We start from the raw sequence: 23,320 nt of genomic DNA on the forward strand, positions 1-23,320 counted from the left end.
GTAGCCTACAGCTATGTGAATTCATCACTGGGTGACTGAATGACCAGTTAACAGCCAGTAATCTAACCCTTCCCTTCAGCCCCTGGCAAAGCTTTGTCTAAAAACGAAAGAAACAATCTGTAGAGATTTTAGATTTTTTATTGCAGGGCAGGTATGTATGAAGCAATGATGGTTCCTGGATGGTGCAATTGCAATGGCTGCCAAGAATGAAGAAAAAGTATATGCAGCAAATGCTCACACCATAGCCACCTCTTCATACTTCAAAAGAACAATAAAACAGGGACAGTTGTAAGACAAAGTCAGTGACGTCAGTCACTCTCCCCACAATTCTACAGGCTGTATTGTGAAGAGGTCTTTGCTGCGTTAAAGTACTTGAGGAGCCTCTATTCACACCTGCTGCTCCCAGTCAGCTGCTCCCCTGCCCCTATAGGAAAGTTCCCTAAGTGTTAACTATTATAACTGGCTAGAGAACCAGAAAAACTCTACCACAATATTAGCAAGAAACAACTGAAAAATTGTAGTTCATGATCTAGTAGTTGTTTTCAATCACATCCACAAGGGCCCAGAGTCTTGATCTCCTTTTTTACGTTCACTGGTGTGACATATTGGGCTTCTCTTTTGGAAGCACCGTTACGCACATGCTCTGTGCAAAAACTCAGAAGCTGTCAGCTACCAAAACCTACTAGTTAAGCATGGACCAGGCAGTGTATTTCTAAAGATGCCTTAGCTTTTCAGCCGAATTCCTAGGCTTTAAACGCTTTAAAAGTATGTTTTCATTATGATCAGCCATAACTAGGCTATTTGATGACAGTAACTTAATACATTTTGAAATCATCATCTAGAAAAACTCTCATTGTTTACAAGTGATTTTTTTACTTCAATTAAATGCCAAATTGCAGCTTCTTAAACTGCTTAATCAGTTTCTAATCAACTTAGCTCTTGTTCCTGCAGCAGTCTGTCAGTGCTGAAATTAAAATTAAGAATCATGGAATAATTGAAGATGGCGCAAATTTTGGGAGGTCTACGCCCCAGCTTTCTGCTTTATATAGCCATTAGATCAGATCAGGTCGCTCATGGCTTTATCTAGCCTGGTCTTGAAAACCCCAAAGGAAGGAGACAGCACAACCTCTCTGGGGCCCCTCTCAACTGCTTTGTTGTCCTAATTGGGAAATGTTTTTCATTATGTCAAGTCAGAAAAGAAGTTCATGTTTTTCTTTATTTCAGCAGTAGTCTGTCTTCTGACTGTCTTCTCATTTCAAACCATGGATCTGATGAAGAAATCAAGTGGTGATGTTCTCTGGCCTGTGTTATGCTTGAGGTCAGATTAGAATAAATGAAATAATCCCCCATGGCCTTAAATATATGGATATCTTTCCTAGCAACCCTTACAACAGGAAAAAACAAAACAAAACACAAACAACAAAACAACAAAAAAACCAAACAGCATTCCATTCACTGAAAATCCAAACAAGGCAGAATTACTCCCAATTTAAGGAGGAGAAAAAAAAAAATCTAAGGGAATCAGGGCCCAAAGGGCGCACAGCAGTATAGAGTAACTTGCCTTCCTGGATACTTTTTTGACACTGCACAAACACATATGTTGAAAGCTGACAAATGCAGTTCACCAAAACCTGCAATTGTCCCAATGATCTGCTGCATCCCACTCCCACTGATTTCTTCAGCCTGTTTACCAAAGAGCACAAAGAGCAAAAAAGGTGGGGGGGCTAGGGGGGACTTCTGAGGCTATGGAGTGCTTAAGATGTCCATATTAGCTTGGGAAATACATCCCTTGAAATGTGTTTAAAGAGTGAGACTTCTAGGTTCCTGGAGCAACCAGTACTTACTGAAGAAAAAGAGTTTACCCTAAAGCTAAATAAAACTCCAGGACACTACAAAAAAAGTCATGCTGGGGACCAATATGGATAGCTTCACCAGAGTGAAGCAGGAGTACACAGTGAACTCTGTTCTGTTCCTGCATTCCCATTCAGCAAGGGCTGAGACAGGTCTGGGTATATCTGTGGTTACATACAGAACTTACTTCCAGAGATGTCAGTCTCTTACATGCCTTAAACCCACTTAAAATGGATAAAGGAGATCAGGAATAATGGAAATAAGAACAAGGACATAATGATGTCTAAAATCCTCTACAGGCTGTGAGGCCATTTTATAAAGACAGTCCTTAAAGCTTTGCAATACAAAGAAGTGTTCCTAATATTGAGCACTTGGTTTTGTCACCTGCATACAATTCTTGACAGCTCTTCTGTTCTCATACCAGCTCCCTCTTCTCCTGCCAGCCAGTTCAGTGTTAGTAGGAAAGTGTCTAGAGGAAGAGGGTATTTACCAGTGAATGAATAGACCAGAATGACTTGAGAAAGCAGAGGAAATAGCACCAGGCTACAGGAAGTACATAGACTGGTAAGTGGCCAGAGGTCCTTGTGCCAACATAAACACCAAGATGGTTAAAAATAATATTCAGAACAATTTATAACTCAACTGCATTAATGTTTTTTTTTAAACCACAGAGGAACAACAAAACACAAAAAAAAGGTTACCAAGCCTGGCTATCCCTGTCCTGAAATGATTTTCCTTTAAAGTAACTCCTCAATGAAAGCTGTACTTTTAATCACAATTCTTGAACTCCCTTTTTTAGATAGTTTCATGACATATGTCAAATGAAAGAGGACAAGTTTAATAGGATTAAGCTGAGAAAATGTGTTCAAGGTTCTGTGGACAGCTCCTATGAACCCCAGACTGGATGTCTTCACCAAATTCATTTGCTAATGGAAAGGTCAGCCCAAATCCCATCCACTGGACATACAGTTTTTCCAGAACAATTCTGTGTAGACCATATGCTAGAAAGAGACAAAACAATAAATTAATCTTTTTAAGTTAGAGCCACTCAATACTTTAAAACTGTTCTACTGTTACTAAAGCCATAATCAAGTCTGTTTCGTTTTCACATCTGAGTATATCATATTTCAAGATCTATTTCAACTGCTTTGAAAAATGAACAATAGTAATTTTCACTTTCTTTCATTTCTCCAAATGAAAACGGAGGTTTGCATTAATACTAAGTCTATGGTGCATCTAACCAAAGGCTGCTGCAGAGCAGGTAGGAACAATAACAGTACCCAACACCATAACAAAGCTTCTCTCTTTGATCAGTTGTCAAAAGCAAGACATGTAACCATACACATGCTGAGTGACTGCACTTCATTCAACAGTTTTATTAGTAATACTTAGACAGGATGGCAGGCAGTATCATCTCCATTTTACAGACACAGACTTGATGTGCAAATAAAACAGGAAGATTTCCTTGAAAGAAAAGTAACTTATGCAGGAACAGACTCAAACTTCCCTTTAGGCATTCTGGGTGCCTGAGGGACTTGCTAAGAGAAGAAATACCCAGAAAAACAACTTCAGCACAGCATCTATTTCTGAACTGTAAGATCTAAGGCCTCCCGAGCAATTGTACCAACAGTTTCATACTGCAAATCGGTGACTGAAGAAGATAATGAGAAGTGTGCAGGTGGCCGCTACGGTATCTGCAACAAAGACTCAAGAGGAGGGGACTGTAGAATACATATGAATGTCCTGCTCCATGGAACAGTACTCTAAAGGGTATCTATAAAATCTCTTTATGGGACTGTCCAGTCTTTTTGGTCTGTAATTCAACCATGGTGCAGTCCATGGCCCCAGGAAGCCTCAGGCAGACTTTTCCCCTTCCTTTGGGTCAATTCAGAGTGAGATGAAGATTTTTCAAAGATATCAAGCATTCCTGTTTTGAGTTGTATCAGAGTCAAGTCCCATTTTAGAGACCACTACTCTTTCCCCTTCCTCAGTTTCTTCAGATTTAATTTAATCTACAACAGCAGGAGCTGTTCGCAGAAGAAAATTAGTAGATTAAGGCTATTTACTTATTCCATTCTTAGGCTTACAACGGGTAACCCTTTAAGGATAAAATTTCTTCCGGATGTATTTTACTATAAACATAAGGGGGGAGCATCTAGAGCTGAAAGCGTGTATGTTGTAGATTTATTTGTTGGTTCAATGTAGCCCATCAGCATGCCAGTGCATTACCTGCTCCTCGTGCTTGCAAACAGATCATATATTCTGCATGTGCAAACTGCAAGACCACACAGTAATACTGAAATACTCCAAGATGGAAACTTGGTATAACAAAATCCTGCAGAAATGCCAGTGTAAGCAAAATCGCATCTTTCACTGCACCTTCAACTCTAAATATCACTCACCCTGAAGAAACATAAAACAACAAATGCTTGAGAAATCAAACCCATTTTTTCACTGCACAAAATATGTAGTACTGCTTCCTTTGAAATCTTCCTTCTTGTCATTGTGCTGGCAAAGTCCAGATTAAAGGATATATTTACTGCCTTCTTTCTATCTGTTAGTGTAGAAAAGTGATAAGAACTGGGAAACAAACCCCAAGTTTGTCCAGACAATTAGTTATCATGGCCAAGAACAAGTTATTTCAAAGGTCAGGAAATGCTAATAGATGCAGCCTCTTGATGTATCATCTACCAATTAGCCACAGGCCCCAGCTGTATGTAACCTGCAAAATATTCAGCTGAACTAATTTTAAAGTACGTGCATTCTTCTTGTTTGTTACTTATCTGGGCCAAGTACTTACATATAAAACATCTCACATTTCTTACAGCAAGCTCCTCATTTTCTGCTTGCAAGAAGTGACATCTCTAAGGCATAACATCCTGTCTGTTCTTATTACCTGCAGTCACAACTAAAGATTTAGGTTGCCTAGCCTCCACGATGTGCTCTTCTGCAAAGTCCTCCTCATCCAGAGGGAATTATTCCAGCGAAGATAATTTCACCTACTTGACCAGCTCTTCAGGAAAACTAGTATTATAAAAGGAAAATTGTGCTGCCCTTAAAAGATCTCTCATCTGAGCTATCTGTTTAAATCACAGCAAAGCTTGTTAGCTATATATAATATTAGAAACAGTAATCTGGAGAATAATTCACTTCCCAATTCGTCAGTTTTGGATGGAAAGTCAAGAGAGGGTGGGAGGGCAGAGTCCACTGCATTCCTGACTTCTACAGTGCTTTGCAATGCCCATAGCTGTACACATTTTGAAGGGAGGATACCACTCTAATTAGGCTTTGCTTTCTTTCCATTCTGTGTCTGCCAGGCAAAATGCACAGCAAAGCAAATTTGATCAGCTTTCAACAAGCTAACAATGCAAGGCTGACCAACCTTAATGATTAACCAGGGAGGCCTACCAGGAAAAAATGGCTAGAATGAACACATTTTAGGCTAACAAACCCCACCATATCTAGCATCCACAGTTAACATTTCACATTATTCCTGCAAGATACCCTCTTCCTCTCCACCTGTTGATTAAAGACTTGAATTTCACAGTCCCTAAAAATGAGTTTGGGAAGAGAACATGATACAGGGAATTGACAACTAATTTATTAACACTTAATAACTAACAATTAAAGAACTAACCCTACCCCACATCACTAAAGACACTTAGAGAGCTAACCCTTTAACCCACATCACTATTGCCTAGCCTTGCTTAACTCTGTGTAACGCACTGTATGAAAAACAGGACTTCACTGACACCTTGCAAAAATAATAATCATTGGGTGCATCCTTGGTGCATCCTTGGGTGAACTAGATTACAGAAACTTGGGCACAGGACAGGAGATATGCCAGTTTTAACCAACTCAGCAGTCTGAGACCTAACCAACTCATCACACTGGACCAAAGGTGACTGTGTACAGCGAAAGAGGACCCCGGTTCACGATCACTGCAGAGCTGCAACCAGGAGGAGCCAGAGGTGGAGACTATGGAAATGATCTCCCGGAATTCATTGTAATATGAACCGCCTTCTCGCGACAGGTTATGAATATGTATAGGCGTTCCTAAAACTTTCATGAATATGTAACACTTTACTGCATTTAACCAAACTCACAGCTACTGTAATTTTACACACACATTAGGTGAAATGATTCTCCGTGTGTCGTAAATAAATGCATACCTTCCTTATAACTTCAAGGGTTGTAAGGTCATTCCGCGCCACAAACATGCTTAGTACACAGAATGAAAGGCAGTTCATGCTTTAGGGCTTCTCCCTCACACTTACCTACACTCGTAGGAAAGATATCCTCATTGTTGATTTGCACCTCGATCCAGTCCATGAGAAGATTCATATACTGGGGTGCTGGCAATGCCGTGGGCTTCTTGTACTTCATATCATCCTGCCACCGGTACTCATACCTGGGGCCTCCAGACATCACTGGGCAGGTCCTCTCTGTGCAGAACTCACAAATAGTTCCATAAATGAGGTTGATCCTGTTGAAGAAGTCAACAACATGGACAGCCACCCAGTCATTTTGGTCTTCTCCACTGGGCAACTGCACAGCTGCTTTCAAGTCCACGCCTGAGTTCAGAGAGGCCTGCGCTCGTTTGTGAAGTTCAAACCTCTGGGTTCCAGGTTCAAACTTGCGTTTTGGGCGGAAAGTCTTATCTTTATTAAATACTTGCTTCAGTGCTATGGACATGTCTGCTAATCCTCTGCTCTGCAGCAGCTGGCAGAAAATCAGAGCTGAAATTTAATGCAGGTATCTGAAAATAGTTGCTTGCTATCACAGGTCCTCCAGGCCCTTCTTGTCTTCTCAGAGAAGCTCTTATCAACTTCAGGGAAGTCTACTAGCTCTTCCTCTCGAAAGCCTTCCTGAAAGGCTTCATGTCCCTATGGATATGGAAACAATATACATTAGTGGTAAGCTCAAATCTGGGCCTGTCAGTTTGTTACCATTTTACCATTATTTTCTAGTCATTATGAGCTGAAAAGCTAATAAGTAACAAGCTAGCATTAAAAACTGTCTAACTCTAACCTGATGAACATTTTTAAAAAAATCCTAATTTTGTTAAAGTAGGAATTAATTTAGGAATTAATTTCTCTGCCCATTTTAAATATCTACCCAAACAGAGGTTCTTATCAAAAATTTGGGAAATCAATAAATCTTTTCTAATTTTCTCATCTTTAGATAATTTTTAAATCAACCTTTTCATTTTTTTTTCATTTTTACAGTGAATGCATACCATGCATTATGTATATACAAATTGAGTAGACAAAATACTATATGACAACTTAGAAGTCTTATCTAACTGTTCCTAAAGCGACCAATTGTGCCTTGAAGCATCCACCATAATTTTAGTGCTCTTCCCTGCAAGAAAAAAATATCTGAGCAAGATTTTTCCATATTTGTTCTCTATTTTTAATGCGCTCTTTGTTGTTTTCAAACCTCACAGAACCTAGTTAAAGTGAAAGCTACAGTATTGCACAAAAATAATTCCTGTTTCCCACAGAACTGTACAGATATTGTTATTTTTCTTGACCTATCTTCAGGAATTCAGCAGTGGTCTTAATTTTCTGTTGGATTATGCAGAAAGAGTAGAAAGCAATGGTGAAGCTGCCACTTACCGTATAGCTCTATTAATCTTCTCTACAAGGGAATACTTGGCATTTTCATTCCTGCAAAGGAAGAGCATAGATTTTGTATTGTTCCATCTAACCTACTCTGGCAACAAAGAATGGTTTTGACAGTTTGATGGAAAAAAAGATAAATTACTGTATTAGTTCCAATTTGTTCTTATATTTAAAAAGGCTGGGGCGTGGCTGGGGGCGGGTGGGGAGGGGGCTTTGGTTGGTTGGTTGTGGTTTTTTGTTTGTTTTTAACTGTTTGGTTTTGGTTTGTTTTTAAAGCACCACAAGTAACACATCTGTAAGCAAAGAGGAATCTGGTGCGCTAGACCCTGTACACACACAATAGAACGTAAGTGCCAAAAAGAGATCCTCTCCCAAAGAGATGAAAGATTATCATCCAGCCAATTAGCAAGCAAGCAGCAGCTACACAAAACCAGCAGAGAAGTGCCTTTTTTTCCTTTTGCTAATAGCATGATGGAGGGATACTCCAACAATGATTTTATAAACAGTCATTCCTTCTGTGGCAGCAAAATACGAAAAGTTCAGGGCTGAACCCCATGGAGATTATTGTCATATCAGACATGACCCTTTGAGTAATGTTCGAACACAGATATCCTGAATGTTCAACTCCAGAGATCCTGAAACCTGATGAAGGTCAGGGAAAGAAGACTTTAAACAAAACTAGTCTTGGAACAATTTAGTTAAGTGACATTGTCAGGAAATGAAGGCACTTGAAAGAGACAACTTTTGCCCTACAGTTTGTTGTTTGTTACTAAGACCTATAACCTCCATCTCTCAAATGCTCTGTGGCAGTCAGCTTTTGATTTAAAAGCCTTTCAAAGAATACCTGAGTACTGCTCAGACTGAGCTTGTGACTGACACACTTCGAGATGACATGGAGCCAATGTACCAGTTTGCAATAATATGGATGTTAGCTCCAGGGTTTCACAGTTCAGGTAACTACTTTTTTCCCCACTTTAATATACCTGGCGCTCTTATGTGGCTACTTTGACTCCCTCCCTCACCTGTAAATATTCACCAGAATATGCAAGGAGTTTTTATTTAAAACAACAAGCTGAGCAACAAATAAAACTCATCTTCAAAGGACACATTTTGAAGCACAGTACTCACTGCTGTTAAACCTCTTCCAAGAAAAACAGAAGACACCATATTTTATAGGCTATTTTCTAAGGAATATGCAAACATAATTAATCATATTGAATATGTACTCTTTCCTACTCCTCTCCATATACTCAGTAAGTCTGCATAAAACCAATTAATGCAGAGAAGAAGCAACCAAAACATTCAGCAATCAACCCATTATCTCAAATCTTCTGTGTACAAGGAGTCACATGTTGAAATTGTCTATGGAAATACACATACATTATGGTCAAATTCAAGCCAAGGACTAAGCCAAAAGATTACTATGCAGCCAGATGAAAATAGTCTTTAATGCACCAAGGCAGAATAGAATTTTCTATACATTTGCTGTTTGGAGAGTCTTCTGTTCTGCGTCTTGCAATAAAAGCTAGGGCTCTTACTCTTTCATCTTCCTACCACTCTACACAATACAGAACCATATACTGTCTTTGCAAAGCTGGGCTGTAGAGGTCAAACTCACTTTTTAACTTCTCTTTGAGACTTAGCTCTGCTAAGAGCCAATTTTTTTTCTCTCTCAAAATGTGACCGAAGGCTGTGCAAAGCCAGGGGGTGGATAAACTTGCTTTCTCATGTATTTTCATGTGTAAGAATACAAAAATAGAATATATGACCTGAATTTCACAGAAATATTGCAATGAATCGGCTCTCTGAAATACTTTTTGCATCCTACTTGCTAATTAACCCTTGTCTTCACTCGAAAGCTAATGAATGAAGAAATAAACAAGAATTTTGAGACTCACTCCCTCACAGAAACAGACTCTTTTCCTGCAGGTTACGCAGCTACCCTTATGCCCCCTACTCAAGCAACCAGCTCAGTTAGGTTTTCCTAAACACTTACCAACAGCATAACCATTGCTTCCCTGAAATAAAGAAGCTTTCATATTACTCACAAAAGAGCAGGCTCACCTGATTTTCAGCAGAGATTAAATAAAGACACTTTAGCTTTAGATCCTTCAGAGGCTGAAGCTAATGGGAAAGCTCTAGCCAGAGTCTGTGGGTTCTAAAAGCATACTTACAGCTTGGCAACAAAGTGGTGGTAGTTAATGGTAAGGTGGCCACTCCTCTGCTTTGGACTGAATCACTAAGACATTGCAGGAACTCATTCATCATCAGACTTCCAATGTGTTGCTGCATTGTGTTTGAATCAACAGTCAGTGATGACAGGTTTGTCATCCCATCTCAGATCACATACTGTCAATTGCTTCAAAATCACATAGCATTAGCAAAACCACATCAGATAATCTGAACAACAAATGGTGAGCAAAATCCCTATATTTTTAAAGCACTGAGAATGTAACTTGGCTGGCCAGCTATCACTGTCACTTCCATGACAATTTTCACCTAACAAGAATGAGGAATGCTGTCAGATTCATAATCTCAATTGGTTTTGTAGAGAGCTACTTCACAGGTAAAAACACTGAACAATGTTGTGGTATTAGACTAGATCATAACTCCTTGAAATTTGTAGTACAGTGGCACCCACATTCCTTCCAAGTAAATTAAATTTGACTATTGCTCACAGATATTTTGCAGTCTCCTCTCATTTCATAGTAATGCCAGCAGAACTGCTCCTGCTTTATACCTGTGTCAAAGGTGATAGAAACTGGCTTCTGATCTTTTATGACACGTCTTAATTATACAATGAGGCATAAAGAATGGCATTGTGGCTCAGGGTGTTTGGTGTGAAAGTATAGAGAGCTCATATTCTGGATGCCCTTCCGACCTAGATGCTTGATATTGTCTGTGCTGGTATGGACAGCTCAGGTAACTTCTTCCAGCACTTCAGCTTCTCTTCTTTCTTTCCTGAGCAATGGATTTCTGAAGACATGACACAGTCACCAATAGCTTTTCCTGAGCAACTATTCCATGGCATGAATAATGAAGCTGGATGAATTCCCTTTGCTAGCAGAGCCATGACTGAGGATGGTAACTACAGATTTGGAGATGATCTCAGAACAGAGAATCAGGCCCTCATAAGCTTCATCCACGGTGTCAGCATAACAGTAATCAATGCTGTCCTCAGCCTTGTGCAGAAACACACACATATAAAGACAGCAACTCCGTCTAAATATCAGGTATACCAAGTCAGCATATGGAAACAGTAAACCAGTCCTACCCATGCAGATACCACTAAAAAAACAACCCACAACAAACCACACATCCTGATCGCCATCATGTCTGAGTCACTGTTGAGTTAAAAAACGTACTACATAATTTTGTCATACACTTTTTTAAATCACAGGTAATAAGAATGTTACATGACCACTGTTACAAACACACACCTTTCATCACAAAACTCTAGTGAGCATTACGCAACTTTTAGAGCATGGCTGGGAAGATAGCTGGTATAATTCCCATTTTATTAGTCAAGAAAATGAGGACACATGACTTCTCCAGCACCAAACACACAGTAAGCTGCCTATCAAGCAAGACACTGTCTGAAAATCAATTCCATATCAGCTGATTTTTACATTTTTCCTTCCAAAATATGTCTCCATTTTGAGTACTTTCATAGTCTGATCTAAAGCCAGCTAAAGCCTGTAGGAAAGCACATATTTGATCCAAATCCTGTTAAGGTCCATCATTTTGTAGACTTCTCATGTTTGGCTCCATATTTCACTGTCCGTACAAGGGGCAGCAAATACATTCTATGGAGCCACCTACACATACCATGCTCTGTTCTACGTCTAGGCTCTTGTTAGAGAGCCAGTATTATACTATACAATTAACAGGTTCTGTTTAACACACTGAAGTACGAACAATTATTCAGTATGGAAAAGCCTGTCCTGAAATCACCTTTCATATTTACTAAGTAAAAATCAGCCAAGTGAGTAGGAACAATAATATTCAATGTATCTTATTTACATACTTCAATTTGTGCAGTGCAGCAAAGTTCTTCCTGAAATCACACGGAAAATAAATAATTACACAACATTTGTGTTCACAGCAAAAATTCCTTGATATAAGACATTCTTCATGGACAAAAAAAATCCCTCCCCTTACTAACATGTAAGGTACACAGGGAGATTAAGGTTTGCCTTATGGTTGTGCCAGAGTTGAAAGGGAAAGGAAAAGGGATCAAAGCAAGTTTAGGTTACTGAGAAAATGTCTCTTAAAAGCAGTTTACACAAACAGAGGAACCAGGTTCTGAGGGTTCGTGTATCTTTTCTTACATTCCTTCCTATCTTCAACAATCTTGCAAGATCCATAAAGACTAAGCTCCTAGAATTAAGGGTGTCTGATTATTACTGTAAGACTTAAAAGAAGTATACACAGAAATATGTAAACAATGTCTCAATTTCCGAGGTGCTGGCTTGGATACCTTCTCCTTGGCTTCAATAGTGAAAGGTTTCAGGTGGAATCAATGTACTACTGCAGCCTTTGTCCATTGTTTCTATGTTATTTACGTGAAACCTATGGCATAATAATTAATACACAAAATAACTAAAGTAAGTACTTAAGATCCTTCCAGCGAAAGGAAGCTTATTGATGCTTTACCACAAGAATTTGCTTTTGTTTATTGCAGTAGAAGTCCCAGGAACTTTAGGGAAAAAAAATGAGAATTTGGTCCTCCCCAAGAAAGGATTCTTGGTCTTTCTCCAAGTTCTTTCCTTTTCTCTAAAGCTACTAGGATCACCTTACATTAATGCGTATGTGATAACCACAATAACAACACTGCAGCCTCAAGGTACTCAGGTGGAGAGAAGCCTTCCCATAGCCAGTGACATCTCCCACACACAGCAGAATCCATTCATTTGGCATACAGTAACTAGCCTTTGTTTTGTCTGAGAATGGGAAAAATAAGGAACAACTTATTTCATGAGACTAATAAAAGCCACAAACATAAAAGATCACAGAAAACTGCATAAATAATATTTTCATAATCAAAGTGTCAAGGTTCACTTAAGTAAATAGAAATTATCTTTGATTCTTTTCTTGTTTAGACTAGTAACCACTACACCCCACTTCTAAGGTAAAACATTGGAAAGGGAAAGCAAAATACAATGGATAACTGTCTATAAAACTGTGCTTTAAAAATGAATGTAGTTAAATAACATGTGAAAACAATAACTAAATTATTATCAGATGCTTCTGCCTGAAAATCTCTAAGCTATGCTAATACTATAGCAACATTTGACAAAGGGAATAAAATGATGCTTTATGATTCTGCCAAAAATTTTCATAGGGATAAAATTGAAAAATAATAAATGGCTGAAGAACAAGGTCGGTCCCTGTGACAGCTTTGAAGCATCCCGCCCATCCTTTGCAAAACAAAGGACTCATTAACGGTATATATTATGCCTTAAACAGCTGGTTTTTGCAACTTTGGACAGGAAAAGATAGGTGTCTGTGAAGGCAGACACTCTATGTCTTCTCTTTCAAGGTCTCTCCGAAACCAAGGCATACATTTTTGAGATAAAGACAATTAAAGGTGCTGCCTTCTGAAGTCTATCAAGGCCTCAGTCCTCATTCCTGTTAACTGCGATTACCAAGATGGGTCATCTAGTGGACAATCAACTGCTAGGAGAAATCACAAACTACCAGCTACCCCTGTCAGACAAAACAACTCACTTCAGGTCAGCACCGCAACCAACCCTCTAATTTTTTGACCACTGACTCATTTCTGGAACAGTCTTCCTAATTAGCATGAAGAGTGAGGAGAGGGAGGAGATGAGTCCCCCCTCTCCTGTCTTGCATGTAAATGGACTGGGTTATAAAACTTCCTCACTTGGGACACTTTTCAGTCTGTGCTTTGTGTGTGTGTTGTGCGGTATTAACGAAGTTTCATTGCACCCACCACTAAGACAGCTACGGAGAAGGTCACTGGAACAACGACCTTCAGTGTGGTGAGATCTTCCCTTTCTTCTGATATCTTAATCTATCTCCTTTTCCTCTCTCTTTATCTTTTTCTAACTTTATTCTGGATACATAAGAGTAATACCTTGTGAGTTCTGCTGTTGAAGTCTTCCTAAGTTTTATGATAATAGTTACAAACTTTTGCCAAGTCATTAATCACTGTAATTCCACTGAGTGTTTTGAGTAATTCGTGATTTAATTGAACCTCTTGGGTGACTGTCATCACTTTGTGTTACCATACAAAGTATTCAGAGTTAACTCATCCCTAATGTCAACTGGTGGGACAGGACAGCCCTTCTATTGTGACCAAGTAGCAATGGATTGAGCAGGCATCAAGGGATAACGCATGTTTGCAGTCCTTTATAGACAAATGCCATTAATCATATTATCTTCACGTTTCATATTTCAGAAGTGATGTTAGATAAAACTATTACATTTTAGTATCCCTGTGCTTTATTTACAGCCATTTAATTCCACTTCTTTCAACAAATATCCCTTCTATACAGACTACAGTTTTAGGAAAACTGTTTGTACAAAACAATTAGAAGTTGACCTAAACAGCAGTCTTCTCTATGATTACATACATCAGCTGTTTGACAGCAGCAGAATCAGATATGACTGATTTTAAAAGCTGTTAATTAATTCAAATGAAGCATGCTTTCCAACATGGGGATTAATGTTTGTGTTTTAACAGAGGACTTGCCTCTCAAGCAGTATCATTCTACTGCCATTTACAAGTATTAATGTAGTTAAACTTCATCTGAAGTTCTGGAAAGGTACACTGATCGCTGTGAAGATTCTGAGCATAACTTGGCACTTATTTATTCACTGCAAGTTTATATTGTAACAGCACCTACAGCAGTCCAGTCAGGAACATGGCCTAATTGTAGCATACACTTTAAGATGAACTGAAGTAGGTTATCTCTCAGAACCACAGTAAAGAAATTGCAAAAAATACATGGTTTAGAGTACACTTAAGTTCAGCCTCTGTTCCTCTGTCATCCAGGAATTTAAGGTCTTAACCCTTTACAGACTGATATCCATGCAGGGGTATGCATGGCTACATTTTTTTTTCCTGAAAAGTCAGTCCTGCCCAACCTTTCATGTTCCTACCATCTTCCCTGTGATAGCTGGCCCAGCTGTTTATATATCCTCTTGCAGGGAGGATCACAAACCAGTGATTTTTCATCCCAATCAATTTCTTTGATTTCTTGCTTGGCCACACAGCACAGAACAGCATAAAGAAAGGTCTGAGTGGAAGGCAGAGGATGACACAGGTGGAACAGGAAACCCATGGGAGTGGTTTTTCAGCCATGGATGGTTTAGTGAATCAGTGCTTGCCATGACAATTACAGACTTCTTAAACCTTTAAAGCAGGTGGAGAACTCTCTTTAGCTCAGGCACCTACCGAGGCTCAAGTCTGACCGATCACAGTGAAGCATGCATTTATGACAGCACCTTTGAATGCTGTCTTTCTATTACACACCCAGGTTCTTCCAGTTGTCTCTCTGGTTCACGGGCTTTTAGTGGTCTGCGCTGTGGCTAGCACATGTGCAAGCACAGTCACCAAACCACATTCTCTGTAAGTACACAGCCTCTGTTTTCAGTTACCAAGCCTTTGTAATGTGCTGTGTCCTTCCACCACTAATATAGTGACCCTTTATAAGGGGTTTTGCCAGCTGCTGTTATAATCATTGGTCTTGTAAGCAGTTACCATGCTGGTGGATTGGGAGGGTCAGCTTACTGCAGTAGGAATAGCAACAGAATGAGTTCCCTAACCCTGCTTCTGCCAAAATCTGAAAAAATGCTACTCAGGTTATGTGAGTGATAGGGAGCAGCAAAACACACAGAAACACAAATCTGGCGTCAGATCTCCTATCAGGGCCTTTCTCTGCTCCTTTGTGTCCAGGCCACAAGGAGAGGGCAGGTCTTTCTGTACAAGGCAATACAATGGCTTATCTGCTAGAAGCCAGCACTTTATCCCCTAGACCAGGGGTCTTAAACTCATTTTCACCGGGGGCTACATCAGCCTCGTGGTTGCCTTCAAAGGGCCGACTGTAATTTTAGGGTTGCAGGAGTAGTTATATTTATACAGTCCTAAAATTACAGTTCGCCCTTTGAAGGCAACCACGAGGCTGATGTGGCCCTCGGTGAAAATAAGTTTGGCACCCCTGTTCTAGAACTTCAAGAGCCCTATTCTCCAAACAGTAGCCAGACTCGGTTTTATTTTTTGTCTAAATCTTAGCTTTAAGAAACCATGTATGTGTTCTGCTTTAAGAAAAAAAATCTAAATCATATGTTCCATCTCAGTGACATTTCAATTAAAACCACTCATTTTCTTGTCCACGGAAAGTATGCAAAGAAACAGATAAAAAGGCAGAGTTATATTACATACACTATGCTGGCAGAGACAAATAACTAACACTCCATGGAGAAAAATAGGACTTCCTGCAAGTATACTGAAAACCAGATATAAGAACATCAGCTCACATCTATTCAGACCCTTTAGCCTGAATCTGGCTTCTCCCACCAAAGCTCAAGTTAATGTGACGTGGGTGAACAGGGGAGAGAGAGGTTGGTGACACAAGGCCTCAGCAATTGTCGTAATTACCTCAGGATTTCAGAGATGTTTTACAAATCAAATATCTGCAAGGGGGCTATGGCATATTCAGCTGGTGCACTGCACCACTTCCAATAAACAGTGGTAATTATTAACATGGGCATGGTGATTTTCAGTTACAAAACACTACCCTTAACTCTGTGTTGCTGAGAGACAACAGTTGCCTAAAATCATGTGGGAGTCAGAAACTGAGGTCAAGCCTATGCAGCCCCTTGAACTGACTGACAATAACTGAAAACTGAGTATGATTGCTATGGGCATGAAACAGTTCAGTAGCAGGACAGTGAAGGTATCTTCATTATTAACAAAGGGGTGACATTTATTTGTCTTCATAAAGCGGAATGAATCAAGATAAGGCAAAATGCATAGTTCTTTAAAAATGGAGGAATACTTAAAAAACCCCAATAATTTAATTGCAAATCTCTTTCAATTACTTAGAGCATAAATCTAAAACCTTGTGCAGAAATGGAGCTCCAGCAGGTGTAGGACCCAATCCATTGACTTTAAAACACAGCTCTGCATGGTTATCAGAAAAGCTAAGTGTATGAAACAACACAACAAATATTTGTTTCTGATGGTTTTGATCAAAGTGCTCGATATGTCAAGTAGTGAGAGTGGCAGCAATACATTTGATTATGGATATATGCAAACTCCTACCAAGGAGATATAAAGGCAAGGTATTTGTACGTGTGTCTTTTGAAGAATACAAAAGATTTCACAGATCTGAGAGAGATGATGATTTTGTAGGTCAAGGCTCTGGTGTACTGGTAGCCTGGAACTTGGCATGTCATACTGTGCTTCAGCAGCATGCAGGCACAAGGTATAGCCTCTACAGTTGATCATAGGGTCATAAGTGTCTAGTTGTGTGATCTGTGTTTTCAAAATTCAGAGAAATAAGTCATCCACTATGTTGATTTAAATGTTGGTCTTAGCTTGCAGGACTAAACTGACTTGATAGATGAAGAGATTTTTCTGCAGAGAACCATTCTGATCAACACCCTGCAATTTTATCATGCTCAGCCTTTTCATTTGGTCAAAATGATCTACTGTCAGGCACAGGGAAGAAACCAGAGATTCTGCTAAATATATGCACCACCCCATAAACCAGGCTAGAAACAGAATACCTGGGGTGAGCTAATAATCCACACTGCAGAGCTCTGAATCAGTGATCCTGCAGGACTCACTTGGAGAAGAAAAACAATGTTTTCTTTGCCATCTGTGATACCTGAAATATAATGAAAGCAAGTAAATGACCTCAAAGAAATTATATATCAAACATGTAACCTTGGAAAGAACACTGAGGCTAGTAACTACCTCCTCTGAGGACAGTCAGCCTCCTCTCAAATTCATGAAACAACCGTTGCTGTAACAAGGATTGTTCACCTAGGGAGAATACAGGACAGAAAAAAATGTGCTGTCCTTTAATGCAGTTTAGCAGACAGTAAGAAGCCAGGACCATATTGACTGGATAGCTGTGCACAGACTCTCATGCGTGAGCCCCTGATGAACAATATGCTGTAGGGAACAACTGCGGAACTGCCTTCCTCCTCCTAAACACAGAAAAATAACTTCCTAGTTTACAATTCCACTTTAACTTTCTAGTGAACTAAAATCCTTTCAAAGCCTTTTCTACATACTGCTTAACCCACACTGTGCTTCAGAAGGCATTTAACACAGAAAAAAACCCTTTCTATTCACAAACTGATCTGGAATGAGGGTTTGGGTGTTGTGTTTCCTTTTTTTTAATTAATCCCTGCAGTAAACACTGTATAGGCTGAAGTACAGTATTCGATTGCTCTTTACAGTTTGTGGTCAGAACAACCTTCATCCAGCACTAGCTAAGTATCTCGCTTTTCAAACCAAGTTGCCCACAGCTGTCGCCAGTAAATACCCTATAGTACAGAAAGAAGGGAACAAAAATCATTATTGATACAACATGCAAAAATGACCAGCAGGAAGGGTTAAGATGGGTTCTTTCCCAACAATTAGAGCAAACCACTTACTCTGAAGGAAACTGAGTACTCCTTGTGGTCTGTGTGGCCATAGCCACCAGCAAACATGGAATGCAGAGCTGAAAATCTCTGGAAGGTGCCATTTGAAGGACTCTGCTGTGAACTAGACAGTTCACCACAGCCTGGCATTTCTCAGTTTAGCTCTAGTTGAAAGCCAGTTGGTGATTTTAATTAAAAATTGACTGTATAACCACTACATTTTGAAGGTGGGAGTTGTCAAGGTGGCTAAACTTCCTCCTACATAACTAGTTTACGCAGCATGTTTCCCACACCATAATTTCAGTAACTCCCCAACAATTTCTGACCAGGAAGAAATGAAAACCTGATAGCTTCCAGTTGCTACTTGCACACCTGGGTGCAGCACTTGCTGTGACTTTCTGTCTTAGACCCCGACCAGAGCAACACCATTACAAACATTTATTTGCTGGTATTTCCACCACACCTCATCCCATGGCCTCATATCTCCTAAAGCAAAGCTGGATATAAGAACTTTAGGTGGAACTGCTAAAAGGCACCTAAATCCTGGCACTTTTTGCCAAGAAAGAGTAGATGCTGGGGAACACATGTTACAGGAGAGGCTGTCTTATCAAAGACATCCAAACCAACAGGAGGCTGCAGTGGTTACAGCAGTGAACAAATTCCAGCACATCCAGTATATCACTGAACACATGCTTAAAACCCATCCACTAGTAAGATTCATAGTCCCTCAAAATAACACTTCATAAAACTCACACATGTAACCCTTAAGACATCAGAAGCAGAGGTTGGTTCAGAATAATTATAGCAAGAAAACCTCAAACAAAAACACACACAAAAACCCCAAACAAACCCCAAAACAAAACAAAAAAACCCACGAACACCAAACCAAAAAACCACAGATCACTGAAGAGATAAAAAAGGCTTTGGAGAAGGAAAGTCACCCAAATGTGTTGAGAAATCAACGGCGTGAACAGCTCTGCGCTACCTGCACTCAGACTGAGTCTTCTGACTCTCTTAACAGCTCACTCCAAGTTTCAGAATCTGAATATATGGCACTAATATTCTGCTGCTGGAAAACTGACTGAAAAGTATTCCCAGGAGGGCTGCAAGATACAATTTTTGCAGATAATTTGTAGAACCTTACATAAATCATAATTTGTACACTCAAGATAACTGTATTTAACTGAAGAAAAACAACACCAGATAATATCCCCTCAAAACATCACTTATTGCCTGGTCGTAGAAGGTGATTAACATCTGACATGTCTATTCTACCCCAGCCTTCCCCTCACTTTTGTGCAGTCTTCCAAACAGAAGCACTTGGATCAGCAACACACCCTCCTCCATTCATTCAGATTGTGGCCCAGATGCTGTACCCCGCCACACAACATAACTGAAACAAGAATATCTGTTACATCGTTTAATACCTCTCTGCCCAGGTTGTATAGCTCTTTCCCTCTCCTACTTCCTACCAGAAACACACATCCTTCCACAACACCCAGAAGATAATGGTGTTGAATTTTTTTTCACTATATATTTAGCACTTCTAGTACATGGCTTCATTTTATTAACATTTTAATGAATCCATTACAGTTTTACTGAATCTTGAACAATACTGAAAATGTCGATTATGTTCACAACAAACTTCAGCACCTGTAATTTTTTTAAAACTGGCTTTAAGCCAAAACAGCCTTAGACCTACTGCCCTTTAGGATGCTTTCATCATTCTGGTTGCTACATAAATGAATGGTTAGGAAATTGCATTGCTACCTTGCTGTTCTTTATCCCATTTCAATCACATCTTTTGCCACCCACACATCCGTACATTATGGTTTTGATGCAGTCCAAATTATTTGAGTAAACTTAGCTGTATCACACACAATATCTGCTATTAGAGAGGCAGATGCCATCATAATTTTTGAGCCAGCAATCACCACAGATCTGAAGAGTACTCCCAAATAATAATACATCTGCCCTCTGAAAAGCATGCCACCCAGCTGACTAACTGAGAAGACTGAATCCCTCTCCTAACACGCCAGGGACAGAAGTCCAAGTTTTCTTTAGAAAAATGAATGAGAACCTAAGATGGCAAGCCACACAACCAAGCTTCTAAGCAAACAGTTTTTTGAGAGAGTCACTGTCTTGCAGACCACTACTCTGGTTGTGGCAAGACTTGAAACTTAAGACTATAGATATTCTTTATGAACTACCAATAATACTGAAGGTGTACAAAAGATACCATGATTACAGCAAATTGAATGGTAATTAATAGGCAGCTTCTCCCATCCTGCTTCACAGGCTGAAAACACAGATCTCAGCACTGCTGTAAGATCATAGAAAGATTCAGAAATGGTTTCCCTTTTTTCTCTATAAGGAGTTTCTATCCCTCTGAGTCCTCTCTCTGTTCAAAAATATCCTCTTCATGTTCCTTGTGCTTTTTGTCTTTCTCCCTTTCTTCATTCTTCCACTTAGTGTTTCTCACAAAAAGATCCAGGAACTGCAACAGACTTTGGTTTAAGTGCCAGCTAAATAGCAATTTATAATGCTGACAGCTGACACCAAAGCAAAGACTGCTGGCTACATCCCATTTTGTCTCTATTGAGTTTCTAACCCTGGGTTCAACTATGAAAAACAATCAGGTAAATATACAAATACAGTGTAAACCACCTGTGTTTGCTGTTTTTTATATCATCATGGGCAGACAGGTTCAATTATTAAGCAATCGCATGTGTGTGGGAGTCTGTGCAATTAGAGAAGTATTCTCCTTGTGCACTTCCTGTTTTAAGAACAGGCCAACATACTGCAAGTTACACAGCCTGTAAGACCACAGCCCATCACTCAATTCTTCACCTGCCTGTTCTAAAATAAAACAAGATTAGCTCGCTCCATTTAAGACAGAGTCAGACTGATGTGGCACACCTACGAATTCAAGATAAAATCCACTATTCTGTGATTCACTCTTTAATGCACCTGCTTAAGCTGGCATGAAAAGTGTGGTTTAAGTAATATGTAAATTTAGAGGACATGATCACTATAAAATAAAATTATAAACACAAGAGAAAAGTAGAAGCTGGCACGGCTACTACTTCTGTTGTCAAACCAAGTTGGTATCAATACTCTGTCCTCACCTCATTTCACATGTGTTCACAAAAAGTCCACTGCAACTACAGTTGATAACAAAGCTAAATTCCAAAGACATACTACCTATACATGTTATAACTTTTAACAGATTTTTAAGGGAAAATATATAACTATAACTCTTACACTTTTCAATCAATTTCCTGGAAACAAGACATTACACAGTCCAACTGTCTGTCTCGCTTCCCACAGTAACTTTCCAAGCCATCATCCAGCTTCAATTATTTTTGAGAGAGTAGTTCAAACTTCAAAATAAATACCGTCCTCCATAGTTTACAAAATTAGTAGCTGGAGAGGGATGAAAACAAGCCTACTGACCTCACTAAGGAAAAACCTAATGGCTCAGCACATGTGGAGTTGAAAATTAGTTGCAGTATGTCCTCTGTCTAACCTTTCGAAAGCTTTGACAGAACACAAGTAGGAGGAGTTGGAGAAACAAGTTAAAGGAGGTCAGAAACCAGGATTCATTACTTCATGAAATAAGATTTTTAAAACTATGAACACACCTGGACAGGCATTTGAGCAAACTAATATAGTTGAAGACATCCTTGCTCACTGCAGGAGAGTTGGACTAGATGACCTTTAAAGGTGCCTTCCAACACAAACTATTCTATGATTCTATGATACAGTTAAATCTTCACCTCACCGTGTCTGGGCAATTTTGCATCACTACTCAGCAGTTTTCCTATAGTCATGCCTCATTGTTCAAGACACTTCTCACAAGCAAACTGCCATGCTGAAATAAAAAGGATTTGTCATTGTCAGCAACAAAAATAAGTTTTCATTACATCAGAACAGTAGTTGCCTTCCACCTGGTGTAAGTGATCAGAAATACTCTGTTATTTGTTATTATGAGGATGATACAGGATAGCCTACAGAATCACTGTATGCATATATTGTAAAGTGGAATAGTATTACTGCACATTTGTAGCCTCTAATACTCAGGCTAACATACAACATAGACTGATCTGTATCTGGTATCAGCTCTGTAAGAGAGAGGTCTGCAGCACACATACAGTGGTCAGAAATCTCACGTTAAATTGGTATGATTCTTAGCTTTTTATTAGTTCAGTTTTAAATGGTTTTGTTCTGTTCTACATGCTGCAGGCAGTTTCAGGATCAAGTACTAGAAATGAGGAGCTGAGACATTTTCCAATATAGCTAATGCTTCCCTCTCCTGCAAAAGGGGACTTCTGAATGCCACAATGATGATGCAAGTTCACATGGCTACTTCAGGTTGCCTTCCACAGAGTACAAGCTCCTAAATTCAGACTACCAAGTTTCCAGCCTCTTAGTGTCACGTCTCCTTTTAAAAAGGTTCGAAGGCAAAGAGACACAATGCAAATTGTTGGCATCACTCTAAAAGCTAAGAAAACAATTCTTTTTCTTCAGATGCCTTACCATGGGAAATCAGCAAGATCAGATCACCCAAGCCTAAACTTATCACCTCAGCTGATCTGAAAGCTGCCAGCTGATGAAAGCAGGTCTTGCTCCTGTGCTAATAGTCATGTTCTTCTCGTCATCCCTACAGGCCAGCACCAGCTCTACTCCAATGAGCCAGTTCAAGGTAGAAAAGCAGGCAAAAAATTGTCCCTCTCCATCCTCTCCTCTCTGTCCCTCCCCTTCCCCCTGAGAAAGGGAAGGGGATTGGCTTTTCAGTCACATTAGTTTCCTGAGCTGAAACAGTCCTAACACCAAACAGGAGAGAAAGAGAACCAAGTTTTTGGGTGGGAGCTAAATATTCATATTTGATCAATGTGGCTGTGTGTGGTAAAACTGCACTCTAAGCTTGACATAATCTGTGCCTTATTAGAGGCTTCCTCCCAAGAGTAATTTGAGTGACAAAGATCTCTAAAAAACACATGAAACATTTCCTCTGTGGTTAGGGGTAAACAAGTTGGCTGGGTGGAGCTTTCCCTATCATGTTTATTGGAATCTGCAATTCAGGCCTAAGGGTTTTTCACACCTGAAAGAAGACATATAGTGATGTTTGCACTCTTCCCAAAAGGAAAGAAGTGCTGCTTATCAGGAAAACCAAGTTAGTCTCTCTCTTGGAATAGAGTTTAGCATTTTTGTTT

At 39.6% G+C, this 23,320-nt stretch overlaps 1 protein-coding gene across 1 annotated transcript in view; it reads right to left on the reverse strand.

Annotated features, from left to right (window-relative positions):
* The window catches only part of MOB3B (MOB kinase activator 3B), a gene marked incomplete at both ends in the record, with an annotated part of 65,929 nt that extends 59,383 nt beyond the window's left edge, over positions 1-6,546 (reverse strand). The window contains 1 exon segment of the mRNA XM_080362202.1: positions 6,129-6,546. Within this exon segment, the coding sequence (XP_080218328.1) occupies positions 6,129-6,546 (418 nt within the window).
* Between the last annotated feature and the right edge of the window lie 16,774 nt (positions 6,547-23,320).

This window comes from Nesoenas mayeri (assembly GCF_963082525.1).
Source record: "Nesoenas mayeri genome assembly, chromosome: Z".
NCBI lineage: Eukaryota > Metazoa > Chordata > Aves > Columbiformes > Columbidae > Nesoenas > Nesoenas mayeri.